We start from the raw sequence: 18,143 nt of genomic DNA, 5'->3' as shown, positions 1-18,143 counted from the left end.
CTACCTTAGCGCGCGCCATAGCCGCATCCACGCCCGACGCCCGCGCCACACGCTCCTTCGCGGCGCCACGGCCGCCACGACCACTACATGGCCGCACTGCGGCACCGAAGTGCGAGGCGAGCGAGAAACGAGCGCCAATCATGAGGCCTATGGTAAGTGACGTGCGAGGGACGAGGGATTGGAAGGCGCGGCGGTGCGGGATTTGCTCACCGGTCGTCTGGGTGCGGTGCCGGCTGGTGGCCGTTGTGGTGAGTGTGGATGATGGGATGACGGCGTGGCTTCTGGTGTATAGTAATTAGGACCTTGTCGCTGCGGTAATTGCAATATGAACCTTGCTTGTATACTAAAATGACTACGAGTGTTTGTCCTTATCAGATTTCACCGGCCTCTTCTAAGGAATACTGTACGCACATATTCTTCTAATCTGCTTGTAAATCCCATAGCAATAGAGAATTATACTGAGAAATGTATGCGGATTAGGTGGATGATCACTGACTTTTCCATGCCTTCCAAGCAACCCATGACTGGAAGATTCCGATCAGTACGCTTAAGAATCCAAAGAACACCGACAGAAAAAGTCCAATAATCGCAATGTATAGCGCATTGCGGTCCGAGTTGTGCCGTTGCAGCCAGCGCCCAAGCCGGTGTCTTGGTTTTGGGTTGGTGACGAGCTCATGTAACCGTTGAAGGCGCTGGCCCCAGTACACGTACTCCATGCCTGCAGGTACATTTCGAGTATGGCTATCATGAGTGAGACATTCGGCATCGAATCTTGTGTCTTTCGATGAGATGAGAGTTTCCAGGAGTTTGGTTGATTTGACGTCCACACTGGGAAAGAGGATGGTTTGGAAAGTGCTGAGTGTTTCTAGAAGAAGCCGCGGTGGCAACTTTCCCCTGCACAGCCTAGGTAAGTAAAGTAATACACCAGTTGGTGGAGAGGCTGGACTTACTCTGCAAGAGATTCCTCGCATGCTATGCTCATGGAATGGTTTGTGGAAGAATCCAGCTGTGCCTTCAAGAATGCAGCATGATGAAATAGTCGGACAGTTTCATCCTTTGGATCATAAAGAAGATGTTCCACGATGTTGTCGGTTGCTTTGAAAGTAATCCCAGCACGCTTACTGAGCTTCCAGGCTTTCATTTTGTTCTTTTTCTCACGACTGAAACACATGCCCGGATCCGCCACAGGTAATATTCTCTTCAAAAAGTTAACAAAAGTCTCCTCCTTGCGCCACTCCACTGGTTTGAAGTCTCCCAACTCAAAATCATGAGAATGCTTTTCCTTGGCGGAACAATCAATCATGCAGAGCAACTGGACGGCAAGATTAAGTGCTCTATTGAGCTCCGTCATCTCCCGAGTGTAAGCTTCGCTCCCTTCATCAGTAGCTCCATTCCGATTGAATGACTGGATAGCAAGGGCAAGTGTTTGAGTACGCGTATGATGCGCATTTGCTTTCAGGAGCCGAACGAGTACCAAAATGTCCTGATGTGTGCGCACAATAGGTGTCTCGATTTGAAGAACGGCCGGAGTAGCCATGTCTAGTGTAAGGGAATCGTATGTAGCGAAGTATGCATTGAGTGCTCCAACAGCCACTTTGTTGTCAAACAATTCATTTTTAAGGGTTTCCCGGTCATTTTTGGTCGCTGGAAACATTTTAGCGTTTCACATCAGTTATCTTGTCGGTTGATAAAGAAACCTAGGAAATAGTCGTATGAAGCCGCTTGAAAGTGAAGTGGCGTGTAGGTGCGTCAGGCTATTTTTAGGCAGCAAATCATCCTCGTGCGGGGTTTTGTACCACCTTGTACATATCAGCCTCGTGCAGAGTTTTCTACCAGCCCAACTCTGCCTTGAGATGTTTCACAAAGACTGATCTTTCGAATCCGCATCTACGATCGGTACAGACTGCGTGTAGTTCACTGACCTTATACCGAATAAAGCCGTCTCGGGATGAACGGAAGTTACTCGAAAAGACCAGACGGTATATTGGATCACGGTACTTCAGCGACACTCCAAGAAAGGTCCGAAGTGCCATCCTACTATCGCCATAGTAGCGGCATCTATCGGGATTAGGAATACCTCCGTTACGCACCCTCGTCACCTCCTTGTTGTTCGGCCAAACCCGCCAATAAAGACCTTCCACGATCCCCGTCTAAGGAAACAAACAAATCCGGTGCGACAGGACCTTTCAATCACTTCGAACATGTCACTACCCTTACGGATCCTCAGGGTAACTGGGATCTCTTCGCGGCCCAACCAGGCTCACCAACACCCCACGTAGATGAGGAAATCCGAACTCGGAACAAAGTGCGTGCTACACAAAGCGGTAGCTGTCCTAGTGGGCCGAGCGACAGAGCCGGAAGCCCAAAGCCTCCTTATACTTCAACACCGAATCCTTCTACCGACGAGATATCAGTACCATATACAAAACTCTACATTTATCCTCGCGTCGCGATCGATACTGCCTTCCGTGAGAAGTACGAAGTGGTCCAAGATCTCTTCAAACAGGCTGTGGAGAATAACTCTGATTTGCGACACCGGACAAGGCACATCAATTACGAATTGCGTTCATGCGGAAGTTGCCCTGATGATGCTAGGCCTTCCATTGTTGTATTCTGTCTCAAGAAACTTTTTCGAAGCCTTCGGAAGCTCTTTACAAGCGCGCATATTCGACGTCAATATCAAACAACCGATCAACAAGGCTCTGTGACGTCGAATATCCAAACGCTTTTTCACCTCAAGCCACAAAAAATTCCTAGTTCTGCCTTGGAAAGACCATCGTTAAGGCTCGTTTTCTGGCAGTCGGAAAACCCACCCACAACACGAAATTCCGGTGAAGTATCGCTATATGCAGCTGCATCCCCGGCCCAAGAAATCCGTGGCTTATTAGTGGATTTCAACGGCTCACAAGCAACTCTTGGTGCCCTCATCAAGACGAGAACGAGAACACTAGGTCTTACAGCAGGGCATCTTTTCAACATGCACACTGAGTCATTGCCTGAAGGAGTATGGGAAAAGAGTCCATCTGAAGGAGAAAAGGCTCTTGAAGCTGCATCTACCTCTGATTCAGACGATTCATGTGCATGGTATGATGACGTTGAATATAACAGTGATGCAACATCATCGACAGCTTCGACACCCATTCCACAAAGTGGTTCGGAAGGAAAGGAAAGCTCGCTAGGAAATGCAAATTCGATAACGTTGGTTGGTAACGGCCGCTGTATCATCAGCTCCTACGAGGAACCAACGGCCATTGACCTTGACTGGGCTGTCATTGAATTTGAGCTCAGCACCAATAATCCAGAGGGTAGTGCTCGCCCTTTTTACTTTCCAGCAAATATCAAATCAGCGTCGACCGAGGCTTGTATACCGGCAGTGATGATTTCGGGAGTCAGAGGAATGAGACATGGCTTTTTGCGCGACATCCAGGCAAAAATAAGTGACGGTTCAGATTCAGGGCTCTGTCACGCTTGGAATTTCACTCCTTCTGACTCTAAAGGTATAAAGTCTTTTCTATTCTCTGAGTTCACGCTCACTAATTACTCAGCAGGAGTGGTTGCTGGCGAATCTGGAGCTGTGATAATTGACCTCGACATCCCAGCACTCTACGGTCATGTCATTGGTTCCAACCCTATTGGAGATGTTTATGTCGTCCCGGCACTTGATACAATTGAACAAGTAAAAGCAAGCCTCCAAGACAAAAGTATTGAAATTGCTGCTCTTGCGGTTTTGCAACCGCAAGACGTCTCTGGAACAGTTTGGGAACCTATGAACTTACCCACGATTAAGTGCGGCTCAATGGAAGACAATCAACAGGTCGAGGAAGAGACCGAAAACTCAATAAAGGAGCATGGAGTTGACGGCAACAACAATAACCCACAAGCGCAAAGTTGGTGGAACATGCCCACGACTTTCACCTCTGCCGTCGCCAAGTTTAGGCAGATTGACAGACAAAACCGTGAGAATGATGAAGAAGTAGAGACCGATGAGTCACGGGACTATCAAAGCGGCATGAAACGGAAGAGACCATCATGGGTGCAACCTCAACCTAGACCATGTCCGGTGGTTACCTCTGACGTACAGGGCAGTTACGACACTTCCAGTAACTACGCCTCAACACCCTCTTCGAGACGGGATGACGATTCGGCACCTCCATCATACCACAGGTCAAGTTCACGACCATTAACGGATTTAATGGATAGCTCCACCATTGAACCCTACTACAGCCATCAGTTCGTAGCACCATGGATCGTTGTACCGTATGGTCTAGGTCAAGGTGATCCTCGGCCTCAGATAGCCTTTGGAGGGGGCCATAAATGCACGTCCTCGCCAATATATTCACCTCCGCCTGAGGCGACTCAACAATCACCACCTCCGCCTCCTCCACCTGCCTAGACTTTCAGGAATCGACTACATGGTGTGCCCTTCCCCGGCAGCAATTCATTGCAAACCTGCAAAGGTATCTTTCTAACAGTGAATGTTGCAATGAGATAAAAGCAACTAAAATATGTAGTTGGGCTAGTACGCGCAGGCGGCACACTCCTACAAGAGAAAGTGAGCTGCTCTAAAGTTTATAATTCTAAAATACTATTCACTAACTATTGAGGATGATAGCAATCGCTCCTCCTAAATTCTGTGTAATATGCCTTTTGCAGGAAGCAATGCCTCGAATCATCTCTTACCTTCATCCTGATACCTTTTGGCTTACGAGTTATGAAGATGCACTCCTTTACTTTACTCGTTTCTGTATGGTATGTTTGCGGGAAGTTAAGTGTGTATGTACTTAGCAAGTTTTCGATATTATTGAAGCTCTTAATTTGATAACTTTTAGGTCTTTTAAAACTGATTTGGTAAATGTCTAAGCATCGCCGTAACATTAAAACCTGTAGTCCGCTTAAGCTTCCGCCATACAGCAAAAAGATAACTATTCAATGTAGTTAACTACGGTACGGCCGTAAGGTTCACTGAGACTCTAGATGGCGCTACTTCGGAATCTAATGGCCCGGTATCACTATTATAGATATGTTTCCTCACGCAGGCCTATAATTTCGTACTTGTAAGACTCTCTTTTGCTATCTAATTTTCCAGTGCATACGCGGTGCCAGCACAAGATGAATCGAACAATAAGGAGGGTGTCTGTAGAAAGCGCTCACGACACGACAGCAAATTTTATTCACTTAAAAATTCACTACGCCAAAACTCAACAAAGCACCTATTATCGTTTATACTAAACTAAAAGAACTCCAAAAGAACTGCTATCGTTACAGAGCTTAAAGAAGAGACATTCCTCAGTGACATGAGAAGCAAAAACAAAACATACAACAGCTGGGATTCGCTAGTGGTCACCCACCTAACTACTAATCAGCCGGTTCACAGCTTAAATTTGGCAGAGCGGACGGGATGCCTTGCATTCTGTGACCTATGGTCGTATGTGACAGAGATGTTTTGATGTTTGATATATAACAAGCTAGCTTTACGCCTCCTCAAAATGCTGCCTCTCTATACAGCAACGAAATAGGTACTGCCTATACAAGAGGCTTGGAAGACGCAACCCAGCGCAAAACAAAGAACCTTAAGCAATCAACGCCGTCTTTTGATGGTATCATGATGTTCGTGACTTAGAAGAACGTTTCGACCTCGAAAAAATCGTGCCGTATTGGGCAGAATAAAATTCAACCCCAAGTGTTACGCAAACCTAGAACCTCTAGAACAGCACACGTAGTGCAATCTCCTCTCCCGTGGACATTAAGCCGTAACTTCACGAATATGTCGGAAGAATGACAGTACAGTCTTGAGAAATGACCTGTTCAAATACAAGTCAACGAATACCTCGGAATGGGTTAAGCGGCGTACACCCATATGGGCAATCCGTCTGGCTAGGTCAAGTTAATTAAACACTAATCTTTAAGTTGCGATGAGACTTACGTGGTGTACTTTATGTAACCATGTTCACAACGTACTGAAGCCTGACGTGTCGCAACATTGACATTATCCGATGTTGTTGCTACTGCCGTTAAATTGTGGTTATACTCGATATCTGTTTGTGAACGGTAAAACGGGTTTGTGGAAGGATAATTGTTGTTTTGAAATCCGCTATGCATGGGAGGTTGCTGACTATGATGACCCAAATTTGGTTGGGGGGAATGCGGTCCGGGTAAATTAGTGAGTGAGTCCCAGTGGCTTGCAGGTTGGTAAAAGGGGTTAGAATAGATTGCAGAGGCTTGTTGAGCGCCAGTTGAAAGGTAATGAAGTTCAAGGCCTGGTACTCGATTTTCTGTTGGATTGCCGTGGCGATATTGGTCGTTAACCGGATGCGTGTTTCCGGTTCTTTGCATTGGACTTTGGTTGAATGGTGATCGCTCTTCGAGCGCAAACGAATCCCGCCGCCCGGACGAAGTAGTTGCAAATGAATACCTGTTTGGGGTACTTTGGTACTCCCCAAGGCGTGGTAGGGACGGAGCTGGGCCTAGCGGCATGGGCCTTGCGGTCACTCCTTTCCTTCGTTCCCGATCGAGTCCTCTCCCAGTATCATCCTCATCTTCTAAATCATCGCCATCGTCTTCTTCTTCTTCTTCTTTACTTTTGTATGATCTCTCGCGTTTCGTAGCCCAACGGAACTTGGCGACTGCATTGACCGGACCTAGTGCGCTGGCCCAATTTTTGCTCGACATGCTGGAAAAGATATCGTGTTGAGTTGACGTCAAACTTCTAAGGAATGTGTCAGTCATCCAGTATCTGTGACACTGACTTGCATCTTTCGATCTAGCAAAAAGTTGGGGGCTCGGAGCCTAACCTGTGAGCCTACTCAGCCTAGCCTGTGCGAGGCTCTGAAACCTGCTTGCTTGTCGACGCACTGTCTGTGGTTGCCTCTAAAACAGCCAGCACTGAGCCTTCTGGTGCAAGCTGAGGGATGCGAAGCATAGATGGCAGTGCTGCGACATCAGCAAGGCCGAAGGCCGAAGGAATAGGTATGAAAGCGAAAGGCTCTGAAGATAAGTAAAAGTTGCCTAGTATTCAGCCTCACTTAGGGTCTGGGTTAGGCAGCAGTAAGCCGAGCCGGAGGTATCGTTTCTCTTTTGCGTTACTGCAAAGCAGGGGTTAAGCCAACTTCATTGTTGGCACCATACATCCGACTGGTCGGGGCAATCCCGGTCAGCTGCACACGAAATAAGCCTTGTGCTCACTCTTAGGCAAGATGATTGGATAGCTTCCCTGTTTCACGGGGAAGACGAGGCTGTGTAAACTAGCTCTGATAAAAACTGTTATAACCCCCGCGCTCAAAGTAATGCAGTGCAGTTCCTGTGATGACTTCGAATTTTTTTGAACCCCAACCTCGCATTCTGGGACTCCATACAAACATGACCGCAAGGTTTGACTCTCTATTTGACCGAGAGGAGTGTTTTGAAGACGGACACAGAGTCTACGCTCCCAGTCCGGCTTTTCTACACAACAATGTGAGTGTGCAACCATTCACTCGGGAACCCTACGAGCAGAATGAAAAACTTTCCTCACGCAATCCGTGGAAATGCCACGAGCCACTATCAGAGCCTTATTGCATGTCTCCAGCTCCATTGGAGGACGTGACTTGGTCAATTCTAGGTCCTATCGAGGAGGCTAGTAAGGAAGAACGGCCTGTGGAACCAATGGGCCTTTCGACCCTACAGCACACAACACAAAATCCAAGCTATCGGGGTCCAACAAGAGCGGAGAAGCGGAAAAGGCCTTACATATTCATGGGATACCCTGCTTTGTCCAAGTTCCTGGCATCAGACGACGATGCCTTCGTAATCCGCCGATATGGCGCACTTCACGCAAGGACAATTTTGATGCTGCAAGAAAAGATCAGGCAATTAGAACATGAACTTGCCGAATCAGATCGGAGTCATATAACGATTCCTGTCGGTAAAGGCTACGAAGACTTGGAACATATGGCTGTCACTGGAAGCTTCGCAAAAGATCGTGAACTATACGGAGGCCGGCGATGGGAGATAATGCACGAGCTTGCGGAGCTCTTGGAAAAGTACGGTGAGTAAAGAAAACATTAGCCTACATAAAACCAAGTCCTTCGACCGTTTTCTAATACCATCTATAGACAGATTGGTCTTATACTATTCCAAGTTGAAAGAAAAACCCAAGATGCCGCGTCGTATCATCAGGAATGTCCAAAGCTGGTTCAGCGACTATCCGACAGCTATAGAATCGGCGGAACAAGAATTCATCAACAAAGAAAAGGACTTGATCGCGCTAGTTGATAGACCAAAGACCCCGCTCCGTCGGTTCTTGGAAAGCTTTTCTTGGTTTAATCGCTTGTGTTGCTGGAGGGTAAAGGTACAGTGACACCAACTTTCTTCTATCGGATACTAAAGACAGCTAACTCAGTAACCGCATACAGCAAAAGGCACAAGATGAGTATACTTTTGAGTTCGAAGACCCAGGAAGTCACTACTACAACGATAGTCTCATTGACTACACAGTCACTTTGATCGTTCTGCTACTTGGTCTCGGGATGCTATTGGGACCGGCATGGTGGCTAAACGCTGCAACATCTTCCACGCAGCGATTGACCATCATCTGCATCTTCGTCCCTTTGTTCATGATCCTACTTGTTCTCGTCACCGCGGTCAAGCCTTTTGAAACCGTCGCCGCCACATCCGCGTAAGTTGAATACTATCAAATCAACCAATGATGCTTATCACTGACTGTTTTCAGATACGCCGCAGTCCTCATGGTTTTCATGCAGATGGGAGCGGTTTCTCAACAATCACAGTAGCAAAGCTACAGTTTCATAGGGGAACAAAATAACACCACGCACAGAAGGTTCGTTGGCAAGCCTTTCGGTATACTCTAAAGCTTTCATATCGATGTTGGTCCTTTCTCTTTGTACAGTCTAGTTGGAAAAAAAGAAAATAGCAAGGTAGTTGGACTGGTTTAGAGCGCAGAAATATACTATGCTTTTTTATCTATCCTTTTGCTTGTAATATAACAGATCTCAGTACTTATATATTGTTCGTATTCGTAACCATTGCTTATCTTAAACAATTCAATTGCCTATCGTTTGCCTGTCTCTAAAATGAGTATGCCGTTTGTATTGTATGTTCTTAAAAGAAATAAGCGTCCACGTATTGCCTAGTGTAGCTTACCAGAAGAGAGACAATATATACCTCTAAACCCCTAGCGCATACTCTATATCCGTCGCTACTCTTTAGAAGCGAAAAGATAGATATATAGCACGCTCACACACAGACGCCTACACCTGCAACCAACCTCATCCACGAGCACAACTCCACAAGCACACAAAACCAGATCATAAAAACACGACCTAGCATTTAAGCTACACCCCAAAGCTAAATTCCCAAGTCTATGTTCTAACGAAGGGTATCCCCATGCTATCTAAGCTAAGCTAAGCTAAGCCAAGTAATACAAGGCACAACCACTGACCACCAACCACCAACCCGCAGAAAACTCAAAAACGAAAACAACAGCTAGCCGCTAACAACCACTCTCCCCCTCCGCCACCCCACCCCGCCCCAGCAAAAAGAACAACCACCACAACAACAACGAAGAAAGAACAGAAAAAGAAGGGGTATAAAGCCAGCGACGCAGCGGGTGCGCTTCCTCCTTCTCCTCACCTACACTCCTCTACAAGGCCAAAAGCCCAGAAAGAGAGGAAGAAAGCAAGAGAGCAAGACACACACGCACAGCAGAGCGCCCAAAAAACCAGAATAAAACGAAAGACCAAACAACGCAAACGCAAACGCAACGCAACGCAACGCTCCCCGAACAATACGTACATGTACATACGTGCATGCATGTACATACATACATACATACATACATACATACATACATACATACATACAAGCTTCGTAGGAGTGAGTCTATGTATCAGTCTATAATAGCAGCAGTAGAAGTGTAGAAGCAGTAGACGTAGAAGTAGTAGAAGTAAAAGTAAAAGCAGTGTAGTAGTGCAAGAAAGAGGGAGGGGGATATTAGGTGCAGTAGTAGGTATAGTAGGTACAGGCCGTACAGGTATAAGTGTAAGTGTATGCGTATGTGCATGAGTGTATGAGTATGAGTAAGAGTGTGAATGTGTGCATAGGTAGAGACCCAACAAACAACTGATGCCGATGACAAGACAAGACAAGACAGCGCCAAGACAAGCCAGGATAGGACAGGACAAGACAAGACAAGACAAGAGTAGTAGTGGAGAAGAGTATGGCAAGGCCGAAAAAAACCGTGTAGTAAAATAGCCGAGCTACAACCAAAACGACGACGACGACGACGACGACAGCCAGATCAAGACAAGACGACGACAGACAGTCCCAATATCTCCCTACTGAGCCCCCCACCAACGCGAAGAAGCAGAAGCAGAGTAAGGCAGAGAGCAGAGATAGAGAGAGGGCCAAGCAAAAAGCGCAAAAACGCCGTGAATGCGCCACATAGCGTAAGTAGCGTAGCGTGCCTGAGCGCGAAGAGCGTACGTGCGAGCATGCGTGCGTGCGAGAGCGTAGCTGCGTCGAGCGAAGAAGTAGTGTACGTGGTAGTGTAGTGTAGTGCAGACCCAAACGCTTGTCGAAACACGTCCAAAACCCAACACGAGGCCTAGGCGAGTCTCTTCCCGAAAAGCTTTGATCCACGCCGGCATTGAGAAACGAACGAAACAACAAATAAGCGCGCGCGCATGCTAAAAGGAAATAACAGGAAATCGAGGAAATGGGTTTGCCGCTTCGTCTCCTCCCAGGGTCTTTTGGCTTGAGCTTGTGCTGCTGTTTTTTTCGTTCTGCCGTGATGACGCGTCAATCAGCTGACCGACCAATCAATCGAGAAAAGTGCTTGGTCGTTGACGATTTAAGAGACTGACGAAATGACGAGACGAGACGGCATCGAGGAAAGAAAAAAAAAAAAAAAAACAGGCGACCAAAATCGGAGAAGACGAAGCATGCAATAGGGGGAATGATATGAAAGTGAGAAAAAAACAAAAACTGCCGTCGTCGTTGATGATGTGTGTTGTTGATGTTGTGTTGAATAGGTACCCTGTGCAACGACCAACGTGACCAACGAGCAACGGCCCCGAACAAACCAAGCCAAACCCAATAAGAAAAAAAACACCCCGGCCCTTGCTTACAATTGTTTGTTTGTTGATGAGTTGTAGTTTGTAGTTGTTGTTGTCCAATTTATCCTCCTCTCGCCGCTCTCCTCCTCCTCGTCCTCTCCTGCTCGCTCGCTCGCTCACTCACTCGCTCAGCATTTAGAGGTCGAGGGTGCCGACAACGGCCAAGCTCTCCTCGACGGCGCGCTCGAGTTGGTCCACGCGCTCGCGCAGGTCGCGGTTCTCCTTCCACATGGCCAGCTGGCTGGCGTGCGTCTCCTGCACGTTCTTGCCGCCCTTGGGGGCGCCGCCACCGATGATGCTCTTCTTGAGCGGCGGGGTCTGCTGCTGCTGCTGCTGCTTCTTCTGCATGACGGTCTCGAAGACGCTCCTGCGCTTGTTGGCTATGGCGGGCTTGGCGTCAGCCGTCTTGGTCTCAGGAGCAGCCTGCTGCTTCTCATGCTGCTCGCAGAGCTCCTTGATCTCGTTCTCAAGCGCTCCAGCATCCGAGAGGATGCTGTCGCGGATGCTGGTGCCATCGACGGCCGTCTCGCCCTCGCTCTCGAAGCCCGAGTCGGAGTGCAGGCTCGTGCTGGCCATGCTGCTGTTCGACTTACGCTTCGACACGACGTTGCCGCGTGAGCGCCGCATCAGCTTCTCCTGGTTCAGAGCGTCCATAAGTTGCCTCATGTCCTCCTCTTGGCGCGCGGCTTGGCGCGCCTTCTCGTCGAGCTGACTCTTCAGGTTCGTCGCGCGCACCTGCGCCTCGGCCGTCTCGTCCTTGGCGGCGTCGGCCTCGCCGCGGGCGTCGGTCATGGCAAAGTAGAGCACCTTGTACGAGGCCTGGTACTGCTGCAGCAGCTGCGTAGCGTTGGCCACGAGGTCGTTGTAGGTGGCCTCGTCGAAGATTTCGGGGCTGCCGCGAGGGAAGAGCGTCTGCTCGATGTTGAGCGTCAACAGCGGGTCGTGGGGTTGCGAGCCCGAGTTCTCCCGCTTGTGGGTGTTGCTCGAGGCCCGGCTGAACCAGGAGGTGATCTTGGAAGTCTTGGGAGCCTGAGTGGAGGCCTGAGAGGTGGTGCTCTCACGCTTCTCCCTACGGCGCTGGCCCAGGCTGGGCGGAGCGCGGGTGAAACTGCTCACGGGATCCATGTGTTGTTTGAAGAAGTCGTCTCGATCGAAGTCAGAGTCGGAGCCTAGGTCGCAGGCCGAGTCGGGTTCAGGGTGGGTGTGGGTGTTGTGGTTCGGCGCAAGGCCGAGGGTCCAAGGAAATGTAGCGCCGCCGAACCAGCTGTCGAGGAACGAGAGCCTGCGGGCGTCGTTGTCGTTGTTGTTTTGCTGCGTCGAGCGGGCCCGATCGTCGTCGTCTGAGTGAAAGAGTGTGGGGGTGGTGCGGGTGGTGCGCGAGGGGGTGGACGATGCTAGCGGCGTCGTGAGAGGTGGTAGGGAGGCGCGAGATTGCTGTGTCAGAGACGAGATCGAGGCGGTTGCACGGTGCACCAACGGCCTGCAATTCTCGAGGAACGAGGCCGACAGGGATTTGGAGTGTCCGGTACCGGGTCCGCGCGTCGGGTAATCAAGCTCGAGGGCGGCTTGGGGATCGTAGCTGGTGAATGGCTTTTGCTCGTCGGGGGCACAGATGGAGGATGAGGAGGTGAGGGCGGGAGGAAGGGGACTTGTGTCGGCGGCGTGAGGGAAACAACGACCGTCGACGACTGGCGGTGTGGAGGCGCGGAAGCTGTTGCTGCAGCCACGGGCGGGTCGCATGGAGCAGACGGTGGCGTGTGAATCGTTCGCGGATGAGGACATGGCAGGCACAGCCGGGTGCGTCGGATGCGGGGTGCACTAGAAAGAGAGAGTCCTTTGGGCTGCGTGCGACTTGTGTTGTTGATGTTGTTGTTTGCGGGTTTTGTCTGATGCACACCCAGGGTCTTGCGGCGTCGGGTCAGCCCTGCGAGTCGTGGGGAGTTCGGGATCCCGTCCGGCGGGGTCAAGGGTTTAAATTTCCACACAAAAGTGCCTGGTGCCACGAGGGAGTTGCGGGGGGGCGGAGCCTCGAAGGAAAAAAAATAGCAGTAGCGGTGAAGATAGAGATGGAGATGGAGATGGAAGAGAATGATTTCTTTGACCCTATGTACGTTTGTATATGCACTCCTATGTACGTACAGCTTCCTGTCGCCGTGTGGATGGTGGCTGGAGCTTGCGGCTGCGGCCGAATGCTACCCTACAGCAAAGAAACGTCATTATTTGCTGGCCAGCAGCGGCATCCTTGCCAGCGTGCCAGGTACCGCCGTTTGTTGGTGGCCTGGTTCCCCGCTGCTCGACTCACTCTTCACCGGACAGCGTGTTCGACGACGAGCGAAAACTCTTCATCCCCCCACGGCCACCTTGCGCTGCGACACTGGGCCGCGCACCTACCGACTGCCGTACCTTCACCACCCGCTGACGCTGACGACGACGCCCGTCCGCGCCCACGGCCAATTCAGCAGGGCCACGACGCTGCTCCTCGACCTTCTCCCTACGTGGCTTCTGCCCTCCACCCGCATGCAACCACGCTCCGGATGCTCTGGATCATAACAAATACACTCTCGTTGCGAACATCTTACCTGCATCGCAACCACTACTTGTATTCCCTTAAGCTTATTTACTTACCCTTTTCCTGCTTTCGCCATCCGAACACAAATAGGCAATACATAGCCATCAACCTACCATACTCTCCACCATCCAATCACCACCCACCAACCAGCATCACACTTCATCCGTCCCCCCAGATCCCCTCGCATCCTCATCCTCACTTCCACACACACCCCTCTCCCTCTCCCTCTCACCTCTCTCACCCCATTCATCCACCCACCTCACCCCTCTCACCGCCCAGCACGAGCTCGCGCCCCCTCGCCCCGCCGCCCCTCCCAGTCTAAGTCCAGTTCCACACACCCACCGACCCGCCCGCCCGTCCACGATCCCCTCCGTCTCCACGCGGCAAAGGGGCCTTCGCGAGGATCCAAGACCCGTGGCCGTGGGCGCGGCTCTGCGCCGTCGAAGTATATACGGTAGACTCGGCACGGCAGAGCTCGCGCACGCACGCACACGCGCACGCTTGTCCGCCCCCTCGGGACGGAGGAGAGGCTAACTATGTATTGTACCTAAGGAGGCGCGAGTGCGAGTGCGGGCTGTCCCGCTGCGCTGGTTGTGGGTAGGTGCGTCCTTCTTTGTTTCAGCGGCGGTGGTGGAGCGAGGGATCGCGTGGGTGATGGTGCGGTGCGGTGCGGTGGGTTGGGTAGAGTGGGCGCGGATGGGGTAGGTTGTAAATGGTAGATAGTAGGTGGGTGGATGTGTGGTGCTGTGCTGTGTGGGGGTGGGGAGGAGGGGAGGTGCGTATACAGTACAAAGTAGGTTTGTGTCACGGCGGCAGGTGGCGCTTGAAACAAGACAAGCCTGTCTGTCTGTCGGCGGGCAGAGCCTCTACCTACCTCTATTCCACGTTTTTGTCCCCAGCCTATGCAGGTACGTAAATAGCGGGCGACAGCTCTCACCCCAGCAATGTCCCGTCCGCTGTCGACACCACCACACACCCACCCCTCCTCTTAACACGAAACAGCCCCCAAAAAGCCCCCAAACCCACACCCGTACCCGTACCCGTCATCTACCTAGGTAGCCGCTGAACTCGACATTCGTCACACCCGCGCGCATCCTCACCTCGCTACGCCGCTGGGCTCGAAACGGCTTGGCGCGAGGCGGCCAGCCATGCAGGGCAGGCCAGGGCAGACAGGCAGCCCTGTGCGCGCGCTAGCTTAGTTGGGGTTAGTGCTTACGCTAGCTGCTTTGGGTGGGTGGGTTATGCGTCGTGGGTTTATGCGTGCGGGTGGGTTGTGTTGGTTGTGTGTGAGGTGCCTATGGGAGTTGGGATTGGAGCTAGGTAGATAAGGAGTGTATTGTAGGCGCTGTTTGTGTCCATCGACGTCGCGCTACTACGGAGACGGTAGGTTTTGCTTTACGGTGATGGATTTAAAATAATGGGAGTTGAGATAGGTGTATTTCTTTGTTTTCTCCATTCTTATTTTGTCTATTCTTTATTTTTGTTTTTAATTTTTTGGTGCTCGTGTTTTTATGCTCTTATACGTATCCAGTCCAATTATAGTCAAACTCCGGAGTTTCTATTCTGTTTCTCTGTCTTTCCTGCCGTGGGGATTGAGACTCACTTCTATCATATACAAGCAAAGCGCCTCCAAACGCCAAACGCCAAGTCAAATCAGTCCCAACAAGCACCTCACCCACTCACCTCGACCACAAAGACAAAACAAACCTCACCAACCCCTCTCTCGCGCCGCACCCGCCGCCAGCGCCCTCGGCAGCAACCTCCCCAACACTTCCGAAAAGCTAGGCGGAAACCCGCCCAACGCAGCATACGCCTCGATCTTGACCAGCCAGCCCACGCAGCGGGTCCAATCCAACTCCAAAGGAAGCACCTCTCCCCGTTGTCCCCGTCGAGCATCAGGCAGCACACTCAGCAGCTCGAACCGCTTCACCCTCACCCCAAGCCAGAGCGTACTAAGCCAGCCCCCTCCCCTTACACGGTACGCGTACGCGCACGCGTGCCCCTGCCCGTCGCCATCGGCAAGCGGCGTCAAGTACCGGCCCCGGTCCCACAGCGCGCGGAGGCTGTGCTCCAGCGCCGTGAGCGAGCGGCAGATGGCGCACCAGTCGGCGCTGCGGGCGGCTGTGGCGGCGGTGGTGGTGGGGGTGGTAGAGGTGGTGTTATTGTTATTGTGGTGGTGGTTGCGCTGCCGCTGCCACGCGTATATGACAGGCATCACGGCGCGCAGCGCGTGCGCGATCTCTGCTAGTGCGCGGGGGCTGATGCTGCGGGCGGGGTTGGGTGGGACTAGGGGGAGGGGGAGAGCGTCGAGTGCTGTTAGGAGGGTGGGGGTGGGTAGTGTGGGATGGTGGTGTTGTTGTTGTTGCTGCTGCTGCTGCTGTGGTGATGGTGGTGGTGGTGTATGCACCTTAACTTTTGCGCCAGCTCCCATGCCTACGCCTGCGCTCATGCTCCCCAGCGCGCTTGGCGCTGACCCCGGACCGGCCGGGGAGGAGGAGCGCTGGGGGCAAGAGAGGCTGGTGCGTGGCTCTGGCTCTGGCGCTGGCTCTGCCTTTTTCGGTGGAGGAGGAGGAGTAACCGGATGCATAGCCAGACCATTCGGGTGGTCAGCAGTAAACGGACCTTTTTTCTTATTTGCGGGCTCTGCCACCATCTCTAACAGTACCGGTGCTGGTGTCTGGGGACGCGAGACGTGCTCTCCTGAACCAAAACAGAGACGGCGCATCAAGCGGGCGTTCCGGAAAGCCGCGAAGCCAGCCATTGCGATGCGGGTGAATCAGTATCTGGCTAGAAAGCAAGCAAGCAAGTCGCCGCCAAGGCAGCAGTATAAGAGCACGAGAACTTTCGCACAGAGGCATTGTGCTGTGAGCGCGCCTGCATTGTTCGGGCGCAGACATTTCCGTCCCTAGCAACAATCTCGTTGTAGTGCGTTTTGTTGTTGTGGCTGTGATGGTAGGGATCAAGACAAAGAAGCGCGGTGGCGTTGCGGGCGGGCATTGTTCAGTGTGCAGTGTTTGGGGTTTCGGGGGGACAATGGGATTATGATGGCGGTGGCTGTGCGTGCTGTTTTGTGAGGCCACACAAAGTTGCGTATGCTGTTCTGTTTTGTGCGGCCACACAAGTTGCTCTACTCCGTACGCTTCGGTATGTTACTGTTAGAGCTACGGTGATATATGGTTAGAGGGGTTTGGTGTTTGTACGTGTTTAGATGCACGGGTGCTTATGGGAGAGTGTACTATGCTGTTCTATTTTGTGAGGCTACGCAAGTTGCGTATGCTATTCTGTTTTGTGAGGCCACCTAAGTTGCTCAGCTTGGTCTACAGCCTCTACTCTATACGCTTCGGTGTATCTAAATATATATAAGAATATAAATATATAGTATCTAGCCGTATAACTATCTCTACCAGCACAAGAATTCTAATTCTATACACCTAATTAAAGGATAAACAAACAGCATAGTATATATATACTGACTCCTAACTCCTCCCTAACAGTACAACGCCCTAACTCCTCCCTAATGGTATAAATCCCAACCCTTCTAACCGTACAGGCCTACAGCTATGTCTCGACAGCATAAGCGAGGGTAAGTTTGTGGCCGCATAGAATAGCACACCACACCACACGACAGCATAGCACACCCAACCCCAACCCCTCCAACCATATACCTAGCCATACAGACATATAGCCTAGCCGTTTACCGTATCTCTAATAGTAGTTATAAGCAAGACTTCCCAAGCATACGGATGGGGTAGAGCGCAACCTTATAGACTTATGAAATAGAACAGCATAGTACGAAACCCCTAAACACCGAAGCACCGAAGCGTGCGGAGTAGAGCGCAACTTCGTAGCCTCACAAAACAGAACAAGTGTGCTGCGTATGATTATGAAGTGATATGAAGTTCTGAAGTGATAAGAGATATGATAAGTATATACGTCCATGTCCGTAATCATGCCGTATCGATCGATCTGATCTCGGACGGGCATTATGAGTAATAAGTAAAGGTCAGTGTCAGTTCAGTCAATACAGTCGTCCTCCCCTTTTTCTGCTGCTGCTGCTGCTGCTGCTGTAGGCAGGCATGCACTTGCCCAACCCTCCCCTCATTTCTACACCCGAATTCCCATTCCCAACCTTCTTCTTCTTCTTCTTCTTCTTCTTCTTCTTCCGTCCGTTCGTCCCTCATCAAAACACCGCACCAGCCCCGCACCCGCGCCACGCAGCCCGTCCCCCTACCTCCCCATCTACCCATCAAAGCTATAATTCTTCTTATGCCTAAACTCGTCATAACCCCCCTGAGGCGGCGGGCTGCCAGCCGCACTCCCGCCCAACACGGCCGGCGAGATATGGAAAGCATTGCTATCCGCAGCATCATCACCACGATACGCAGGATGGCTCGGGCCAAACCTGCCCTCATCAAGCCAGTCCTCCTCCTCGTCATCCGCATGCTGGGGCAGCGGGCTCAAGT

General features: G+C 51.2%; 8 protein-coding genes across 8 annotated transcripts; 4 read left to right on the top strand and 4 right to left on the bottom strand.

The window, feature by feature from the left end:
* Positions 1-488: 488 nt before the first annotated feature.
* On the bottom strand, positions 489-1,654 carry K452DRAFT_226286 (uncharacterized protein; the record flags this gene model as incomplete). The annotated part of the gene is made up of 2 exons (XM_033536816.1): positions 489-894; positions 951-1,654. 2 exons carry the CDS (start codon positions 1,652-1,654, stop codon positions 489-491), a joined length of 1,110 nt encoding a protein of 369 aa, XP_033398805.1.
* A 1,189-nt stretch (positions 1,655-2,843) lies between these two features.
* Positions 2,844-4,845, top strand: K452DRAFT_15476 (uncharacterized protein). The gene is made up of 3 exons (XM_033535579.1): positions 2,844-3,497; positions 3,549-4,552; positions 4,613-4,845. Exons 1-2 carry the CDS (start codon positions 2,978-2,980, stop codon positions 4,391-4,393), a joined length of 1,365 nt encoding a protein of 454 aa, XP_033398804.1. The 5' UTR covers positions 2,844-2,977; the 3' UTR covers positions 4,394-4,552; positions 4,613-4,845.
* A 440-nt stretch (positions 4,846-5,285) lies between these two features.
* On the top strand, positions 5,286-5,447 carry K452DRAFT_226333 (uncharacterized protein; the record flags this gene model as incomplete). Its single annotated transcript, XM_033536818.1, has 1 exon — positions 5,286-5,447. A coding segment is annotated over one exon (162 nt), but the record flags the coding sequence as incomplete, so codon positions are not given.
* K452DRAFT_286713 (uncharacterized protein) lies at positions 5,423-6,935 on the bottom strand. The gene is made up of 3 exons (XM_033540350.1): positions 6,792-6,935; positions 5,924-6,706; positions 5,423-5,874 (listed from the first exon to the last, which is right to left on the bottom strand). The coding sequence occupies exons 2-3, from the start codon at positions 6,667-6,669 to the stop codon at positions 5,817-5,819; spliced, it is 804 nt and encodes a 267-aa protein (XP_033398802.1). The 5' UTR covers positions 6,670-6,706; positions 6,792-6,935; the 3' UTR covers positions 5,423-5,816.
* Positions 6,936-7,641: 706 nt separating this feature from the next.
* On the top strand, positions 7,642-8,768 carry K452DRAFT_226033 (uncharacterized protein; the record flags this gene model as incomplete). The annotated part of the gene is made up of 4 exons (XM_033536800.1): positions 7,642-8,023; positions 8,091-8,326; positions 8,391-8,653; positions 8,708-8,768. 4 exons carry the CDS (start codon positions 7,642-7,644, stop codon positions 8,766-8,768), a joined length of 942 nt encoding a protein of 313 aa, XP_033398801.1.
* Positions 8,769-9,860: 1,092 nt separating this feature from the next.
* On the bottom strand, positions 9,861-10,778 carry K452DRAFT_286711 (uncharacterized protein). Its single transcript, XM_033540349.1, has one exon. The coding sequence runs from the start codon at positions 10,641-10,643 to the stop codon at positions 10,332-10,334; it is 312 nt and encodes a 103-aa protein (XP_033398800.1). The 5' UTR covers positions 10,644-10,778; the 3' UTR covers positions 9,861-10,331.
* On the bottom strand, positions 10,773-13,046 carry K452DRAFT_15459 (uncharacterized protein). Its single transcript, XM_033535576.1, has 2 exons — positions 11,124-13,046; positions 10,773-10,778 (listed from the first exon to the last, which is right to left on the bottom strand). The coding sequence occupies exon 1, from the start codon at positions 12,891-12,893 to the stop codon at positions 11,247-11,249; it is 1,647 nt and encodes a 548-aa protein (XP_033398799.1). The 5' UTR covers positions 12,894-13,046; the 3' UTR covers positions 10,773-10,778; positions 11,124-11,246.
* Positions 13,047-14,894: 1,848 nt separating this feature from the next.
* Positions 14,895-16,441, top strand: K452DRAFT_331757 (uncharacterized protein; the record flags this gene model as incomplete). Its single annotated transcript, XM_033545133.1, has 1 exon — positions 14,895-16,441. A coding segment is annotated over exon 1 (1,250 nt), but the record flags the coding sequence as incomplete, so codon positions are not given.
* Positions 16,442-18,143: the final 1,702 nt, after the last annotated feature.

Source organism: Aplosporella prunicola, assembly GCF_010093885.1.
Source record: "Aplosporella prunicola CBS 121167 unplaced genomic scaffold K452scaffold_10, whole genome shotgun sequence".
NCBI lineage: Eukaryota > Fungi > Ascomycota > Dothideomycetes > Botryosphaeriales > Aplosporellaceae > Aplosporella > Aplosporella prunicola.
The sequence above is the reverse complement of the archived record's forward strand: the minus strand, read 5'-3'. Positions and strand labels throughout refer to the sequence as shown.

What these genes read in the sequence shown, in the direction of transcription:
- K452DRAFT_15476 (XM_033535579.1), top strand. Translation starts at nt 2,978, where the DNA reads ATGCACACTGAGTCATTGCCTGAAGGAGTATGGGAAAAGAGTCCATCT. An exon ending in CACTCCTTCTGACTCTAAAG is followed by an intron (nt 3,498 to 3,548) that starts GTATAAAGTCTT and finishes ATTACTCAGCAG; the next exon opens with GAGTGGTTGCTGGCGAATCT.
- K452DRAFT_286713 (XM_033540350.1), bottom strand. Translation starts at nt 6,669, where the DNA reads ATGTCGAGCAAAAATTGGGCCAGCGCACTAGGTCCGGTCAATGCAGTC. An exon ending in GGTTACATAAAGTACACCAC is followed by an intron (nt 5,875 to 5,923) that starts GTAAGTCTCATC and finishes AACTTGACCTAG; the next exon opens with CCAGACGGATTGCCCATATG.
- K452DRAFT_286711 (XM_033540349.1), bottom strand. Translation starts at nt 10,643, where the DNA reads ATGCCGGCGTGGATCAAAGCTTTTCGGGAAGAGACTCGCCTAGGCCTC.
- K452DRAFT_15459 (XM_033535576.1), bottom strand. Translation starts at nt 12,893, where the DNA reads ATGTCCTCATCCGCGAACGATTCACACGCCACCGTCTGCTCCATGCGA.